Source organism: Propithecus coquereli, unplaced genomic scaffold, assembly GCF_000956105.1.
Source record: "Propithecus coquereli isolate 6110/MARCELLA unplaced genomic scaffold, Pcoq_1.0 Scaffold143, whole genome shotgun sequence".
Classification (NCBI taxonomy): Eukaryota; Metazoa; Chordata; class Mammalia; order Primates; family Indriidae; genus Propithecus; species Propithecus coquereli.
Genome location: NW_012138636.1, coordinates 2318489 through 2326031, shown reverse-complemented (window position 1 = coordinate 2326031; position 7543 = coordinate 2318489). Strand labels below are relative to the sequence as shown.

The window sequence follows — 7543 nt, the reverse complement described above, 5'->3', positions numbered from 1 at the left end:
AATAAGTATTTTTATAGCATTAGAATAATGGTAGAGTGAAACTTTTGATTATATATGTAAATATATAAGAACAGTCTTCCCACTACTAAGACTTCTTTCTCCTCAGATATGAAACTAATCATGAAGAAAAATATTATCAATACACAGCGCTCCTTTGTAAACAGGCCCAATGTGATTGCACCAGATATTGAAAAGCAAATAAGAAGGATGGAAAATGGAGCATGCAGGTAAATCCGTACATTTCCCATGCATTTTAAATTCCAGCCACAATTCTTTAATTTAACTAGGTTTAATATCTACTTAACTTTATAATTTGTAACCTCAAACTTTGTAATGTATTTAACTCAGTAAATTCATTTATACTTTGGAATATCATTAACTTGTCTAACAAATGAACATAGATATTATTGTGCTCACTTGTTTGGAAGCACTTATTAAGCACCCACGCCAAATATTTCTTTAGTCACTGGCAGGGCCTTTCCTCATGAGACATTTCAAATCTGTAGGGATGGCATTGCCATAGATAAATATGGAAAAGTACATAGAGTGCGATATGCTAACAACATGATGTATTATAAAAGTATAATTTAAAGTGGTTACCTTATAATGAATATAATGTGTGTGAATGTGCTTAAATTTATTTTTACTGGAAGGAAACATTAGTTAGAAAAAAAGTTAGTTCCATAAAAGGATATAATACGATCTAAGTCCCAGATATCACACTTTCTTTTGATAAATATTAACATCAACCACTGCATCAAACAATAGGAATGTGGAAAGCCTAGAAAGTAGTTTCTTAATTAAATGCATTTTACTGAATTGTGCATACATTCTATAAAATTCTATGTCTTCTGTAGAGTTCTCACTTCACTCTAATTAAAAATTGTGTGTGTTAATTTGAGAAGGAAGGAAAAGATAAGAGGTGATGGTCTCCCTGTGAGAGATGTTCCTCCTCCATAATGGCTGAAACCATTACTCTGACTCATCTCTGCCTCCTATCCCACTGCAGCTCCTTTTCTGACGATGATGACAGTGCCTCTGTATCCGAAGAATCAGAGAACGAAAACCCCCATGCAAGGGGTTCCTTTCGAAATAACTCACACACAATGGGAGAACAATCACACAGGTGAGCTGTGCGATCCATCCCTCGGCATCTGTTTTTAAACTATTACTTAGATGAAAGTTCTTCTCTTCCTTCCACAGAGTGGGCTTGGCAAATGCTCCTGCTATCCAGACGCTACACAGTATCTTGGGAGTAACTACTTCTGTTTCTGATCCTTTCCCTCTCTTGGGGAACTGCCACTGCCGGATGCTTATTCATGGCCATGGGGTTCCAAGTCAGAAACACTCTTGCTTCATTTTCCCTGAGACCTGTGTCTGTGCCTTAAAAAACCTCATGTCCCAGTCCGCTCTGATTTCCTGCTTCTCTCTAATTCCTTCTTTTAGGGTCTTGAAGCAATTATGTGTGAGAAGGTCGTCTGTCCTTCTCGAAAATGCTCTGCCCCATTTGATCCTACTTGCAGGAAATAGAGCACTGGAGTGAGTGGCTAGAAGAGTAAAGCTGAAAATCCTCAGTAGGAAATGAAGTGGTCCTGGAAACTTAAAACACAGGACTCGAGGGCATGGATCAGGAGTTCCCATCCTGTGGGACATAATTACTTTTTTTTTTTTTCTTTCTTTCCCCTCCTTTTCTTCTCTTTTTTATTTTTCCTTCCACTATCTCCAATTTTCTCACCGTTTTTATTTATCTTTTCTCCTCTTTCTATCTTCCCTGACAGTGTTAGGTCTCCTGTTGGGATTATTGGTATCCAAGTTGGTTGACTCAAGGTAATTCTTGATATGAAATTGACCAGTAGGCATTTACTAACCACTTTGGTTCAAGGTACTGGTATTTGGCAAGTCATGCTTCATGGACTCTATATTTTAAAAACAATTGTCTAGGCAATCTTTAATAATGAACTGAAACTGAGAAGAATTTGTTCTTTAAGACTTGTTCCTTACCATGGACATGATGCAGATGGTGACAATTATGATTTCACTGTACGTTTTTCATTTCCCAGGGAGCAGTACCTGCCGGGTGCCATTGCACTTTTCAACGTTAACAACAGCAGCAATAAAGACCAGTAAGTACATTTACAATAGAAAACCAAAGCTTTGTTTGTAAAGAAAACCATGAAAAGGTAGGAATATATCTCAATCTGTTATAGAGCAAATTATGCAAACTGTTTAATACAATGGCAATGATATTCTATTATTTTGTTATTTGGTTATTTATGTCTGAAAATACAGCTACCCATATTAAAAGTAGTATGCATTTATATGTTCATTTATTTGAATACATGCTATAAAACCATGTCTATAGTGTACATGGAATTGCCTTTCTTTGTGGATAGAGTAGCTGACAAAAATAAATGACACATTATTGTTTCCAGTCTAAGCCAATGTGTCTCAGGTTAAGTTCCTCAGGAGACCATCTCTGAGATGAAGGTTTGTGTGCAGAGGTTTTATTGGGGGCGCTGTTGGGAACAATATCTGGAAGGGAGCTGGGGGGCAGGTAAGGGCAGAGAGAGAAGTTGAACCTCAGAGACTAGAGCTGATGTATAATGTGATTCCACGGGGAGCTCTGGAGCAGGGATGGCCCTTCAGAGTTGTTGCATATTTAGATGATTGGCCTGGGCCCTTGGACCCATGCCCAGTCATTGGATAAGAGATGGCCCTAGGAAGAGGAGGCATAACCTTGAACATGGTGGTTTCCTGCAGCCAACGTCAGCCCAAGTGAGATGGAAAACTGTGAGATGTCAGCAAACACCACTCTTGGCAGGTGGAGAATGAGTGACTTGGTGTTTCTGATACTTATGTTCTGTCCTCGTTTGTATGTAACCACCTTAGATACTAAGCCCCACTGCAGTTGTGAGTCTTATCTCCCACTTTTCCTCCATGACAGCTTTCCACTTCTTCTGGGTCGTTCTTACCAGGATTAATTCCATTTGCACTTAGAAATTTCCCTGCTTTAACATCCTCCCCCTTCTTTTCAACTTTTCCAACTCTTATGCATACTTCCAGGTCTAGGTTTAGACCTACCTCCCTTCAACAGCCTTCTCTGACTATCTTAGTGGTAGTGAGATCTCCGTTCATTCAAACATGAATAATACATTTTCATAAGATATCTGAGCTGACAATGGCAGCCTGCTATGACCCTACGGCTGTCTGACTCCAGAATCCATTCTTTTGCTGATAGAGAAAGCTAATTCTAGAAAGAGACCTCTAGTCACATAATCTCTACTCAGGAAGAAATTGTATGTAGAAAAAGGTAGTCTCAAATCCAGTGAATGATTTTGATAACTGGGATTCCACTGTATTAACACAAAGCTTTTTTGACTACTTGTGAAAAATTGCTTCAGTCAGGATTATCCCCTCTAAAGAAAATTGATGACATTTTCTTTAAATTCTCAATGCTTTTATTCAAGGATAAATATAAATGATATCAAGAAGCTGAAATTTTAAACATCTATTTTTTTAATACATCAAGTCTTTGTACTCTTTTGGGGGCCGTTGTTTCTTAAATTTCTCTCTTTTGGTTTATGCCTTTATTCATCTCCATTTTCTTCAATTTTCTACATCCATTAACCGAGAAATTTTCGTTTGCTTTATTATCTAGGTAATTGCTCTTTTTTTTGTAGAAATTTCCATTAGGAGACCAGATTTCTGGTTTCTGAGTACTGGGTCAGGTCTTTGAATGCAAGGCTGAGAATTCTTGCTCAATGAAGAAGAAGTAAATAAGAATGGAAGTCAGAGTGTACTGTGATTATGTGACAGAGATATTGTTTCTTCTTTAGAGAACCAAAAGAAGAAAAGAAAAAGAAAAAGAAAAAAGAAAAGAAGAGGTAAGTTAGACTTTGGCTGAATGACCCCACATCTTTCTGCCCGGAACATTTTTGTATTTTAATACAACATACTCAACTTTTTTAGCAAGTCAGATGATGAAAATAAAAAGGACCCAGAAAAGAAAAAGAAGAAGGAAAAGAAAAAAGAGAAGGAAAAAGAAGAGAAAAAGAAAGAAGAGAAAAGCAAAGACAAGAAAGAAGAGTAAGTATTTTTACTGACATTGAGATTAGAAATGAATTTGTGTTGGGATTTAGACATGGGGTAATTTTCTATGATATAAAGTAGGAAGAAACTTTATGGTAAAGAGGCTTTATGTAAAGACTGTCTTTAAATATTTACAAATAAACATTTAACATAAATTATCAAATGTAAATAAAAACTTTTTCTAATTTCCCTAAAATTAGCATTATTCTTAATTTTCTCATCAAAAATTTTCATTGCTATGGTTAATTCTCTTCCCCAAGCTTTGGTTAAGATAAATTTACCACTGGGAAATATTTAGGTTCCAAGGAGTATTGGGTTCCTAGGATCTTACCATTAATTTTTAAAAACTGGAATAAAATTTTAATAATTTCATTAACATATTTGAATTATAAATATTATATGGCAAATATTCCAAAGTAAAGAAGTGTCATCGCAAAAGCCATGCCTAAGTCTTAGAGCAGTACAAATACTATCAAAACACCGGCTTCTTTTTTTTTTTTTTTTATTTCAGCATATTATGGGGGTACAGATGTTTAGGTTACGTATGTTACCCTTGCCCCAGCCCCAGTCCGAATTTCAAATATGTCCATCCTTCGGGTCGTGTGCATTGCGCTCTTTGTGTATGCATATACCCGTTCCCTCTCCCTCCTCCCCTGCCCCCTCCCCCCTTCCCCTTGCCCAACATCCAATAGATGTTATTCTTATATGTGCACTTATGTGTTGATCAGTTAATACCAATTTGATGGTGAGTACATGTGGTGCTTGTCTTTCCATTCTTGGGATATCTCACTTAGTAGAATGCGTTCCAGCTCTATCCAGGAGTATATAAGAGGTGCTATATATATAAGGTGCTATATCACCATTGTTTCTTAAAGCTGGAATAGTACTCCATGGTATACATATACCACATTTTATTAATCCACTCATGTATTGATGGACACTTGGGTTGTTTCCACATCTTTGCAATTGTGAATTGTGCTGCTATAAACATTCGAGTGCAGGTGTCTTTCTTATACAGTATCATTTGCTCTTTTGGGTAGATGCCCAGTAATGGGATTGCTGGATGGAATGGTACTTCTACTTGTATCTCTTTAAGGTATCTCCATATTGCTTTCCACAGAGGTTGCACTAGTTTGCAGTCCCACCAACAGTGCATGAGTATTCCTATCTCTTCGCATCCACACCAACATTTATTGTTTTGGGACTTTTTGATAAAGGCCAGTCTCACTGGAGATAAGTGATATCTCATTGTGGTTTTAACTTGCATTTCCCTGATGATTAGAGATGTTGAGCATTTTTTCATATGTTTTTTGGCCATTATTCTGTCTTCTTTTGAAAAGTTTCTGTTCATGTCCTTTGCCCACTTTTTGATAGGGTCATTTGATTTTTTTCTTGTTGATTTTCCCGAGTTCTAAGCAGATTCTGGTTATCAGTCCTTTATCGGATTTGTAGTGTGCAAAAATTTTCTCCCATTCTGTAGGTTGTCTGTTTGCTCTTATGACAGTTTCTTTGGCTGTGCAGAAGCTTTTTAATTTGATCAGGTCCTATTTATTTATTTTGGTTGCTGCTGTGATTGCCTTTGGGGTCTTCTTCATAAATTCTTTGCCTAGACCAATGTCTAGAAGAGTATTTCCAACATCTTCCTCTAGAATTTTAATAGTTTCACTCCTTAGGTTTAAATCTCTTACCCAGCGTGAGTTGATTTTTGTGAGAGGTGAAAGGTGTGGATCCTGATTCAGTCTTCTACATGTGGCTATCCAGTTTTCCCAGCACCATTTATTGAATAAGGATTCTTTTCGCCAGTGTATGTTTTTGTCTGCTTTGTCAAAGATTAGGTGGCTATATGAGGATGGTTTTATATCTGGGTTCTCAGTTCTGTTCCACTGGTCAATGGCTCTATTTTTGTGCCAGTACCAAGCTAAAACAACGGCTTCCTGAAGTATTCTTTTTAAAATAAACATGAGAGCTAGACTTTCAAAAGCATTAGGCCAAGTGATATTTGCAAAGCTCTTTTTACTTTTTATTAAAGGGCAATTGTTTTCTTAACTTACTTAAAGAAAACTGTTTACCAGACAACGGTTCAATTATTTGTGCCTCTTTAGAAAGTTGTTGAATTAGTATAAGGAGAAAAGTCCTTATAAATACAGTCTTAATCACTAGAACATAAAAAAAAAAAACACTTTCATTCGACCATGTATTTTCTTCCTCCTTTCCTCTTGCTCTTTATGGCTTCTCTTAAAGAAGCCTTCCTACTTGTTTATGAACAAGTGCTCTGTATTAGATTGTATTACATTATTCTTCTCTCTCCGCAGATGACAGCAAAGCCACGAGTTCCCCCCACAGTGTAGTTGCTAGTTACTTCGTCACCTGATTGGGGGTGGGGGTGGGGAGTAGCAAAGTCACCATTTTCCTACCACCCATGAACCACCAAAGGAGTCTGTGGAACATCCATTGATGTCTACAATCTATGCCACTATTCCCTCTCAATGGCTGGGGCATAGAACTGACTGCAGTTTCGCAGTAAAACCGTGCCTTCAATAAAAGCCTAATATGTGGTTTAATGTAAGACTACTGATTTTGCTACCTATCCATCCCTCACTAACCAGTTCCTTATGGCTAATGCACTTAAGCTAATCTTTCCACTTCAGGGTGAGCTTCTCTAGCTTACTTCTATTTCACTAATTGTGGATGATGGGCATAATATTTGATATGGTAAATAAAACTGTTCTTGTATCTTGGTAACCTCCCCTTTTATTTCTAATTGCTGCTAGGGAGAAGAAAGAAGTCTTGGTTATCGATCCCTCGGGAAACACGTATTACAACTGGCTGTTCTGCATCACCTTACCTGTTATGTACAACTGGACTATGGTTATTGCAAGGTGTCTGCATATTTTTCGTGGATCTCAGCCCACTTCTAGTTTCCAAGTTAACCGACTAAACAATTTGAGCTAGAGCTCTTTAGGACACACCTCTTTTCTCTACCACAGGTTGTAAAGAGAGGCTAAATTATTCTCAATGTGTTTTCCTGAGATCAGAAAGAGGTGCTTTGGTTCTCAATATACTTGGATCTCCAGTACTAAGATGGGGGGAGGGGTAAGAGGGGTACTTTAAAACTTTTGGTCGCTCAATCATTTAATTAGAACATTGGGAGAAACTATATTTTCTTTGGCCCACAAGAAAAAGTGTTGCCATTAGCGGAAAAAGATCAAGGATTCAGTGACTTTTAGATGGTAAATATCACAGCCATCTAAGACCAAGCACGATTTCCTGAAGCATTTTGGGTGTAGATAGTCAATATGGACCTGGTGTTCAATGTATTTTACTCAACAAATTTTTTTTTTGAGACAGAGTCTCGCTTTGTTGCCCAGGCTAGAGTGAGTGCCGTGGCGTCAGCCTAGCTCACAGCAACCTCAAACTCCTGGGCTCAAGCGATCCTCCTGCCTCAGCCTTCCGA

The 7543-nt window shown here is 37.6% G+C and overlaps 1 protein-coding gene across 1 annotated transcript in view; it reads left to right on the top strand.

Annotated features, from left to right (window-relative positions):
* CNGA1 (cyclic nucleotide gated channel alpha 1) overlaps positions 1-7543 on the top strand; it is an 18138-nt gene that overhangs the window by 5669 nt on the left and 4926 nt on the right. The window contains exons 2-7 of the mRNA XM_012639920.1: positions 107-227; positions 1010-1126; positions 2061-2123; positions 3837-3884; positions 3970-4086; positions 6861-6968. Of these exons, the coding sequence (XP_012495374.1) occupies positions 109-227; positions 1010-1126; positions 2061-2123; positions 3837-3884; positions 3970-4086; positions 6861-6968 (572 nt within the window). The 5' untranslated portion in view covers positions 107-108. The remainder of the gene's footprint in view (positions 1-106; positions 228-1009; positions 1127-2060; positions 2124-3836; positions 3885-3969; positions 4087-6860; positions 6969-7543) is intronic.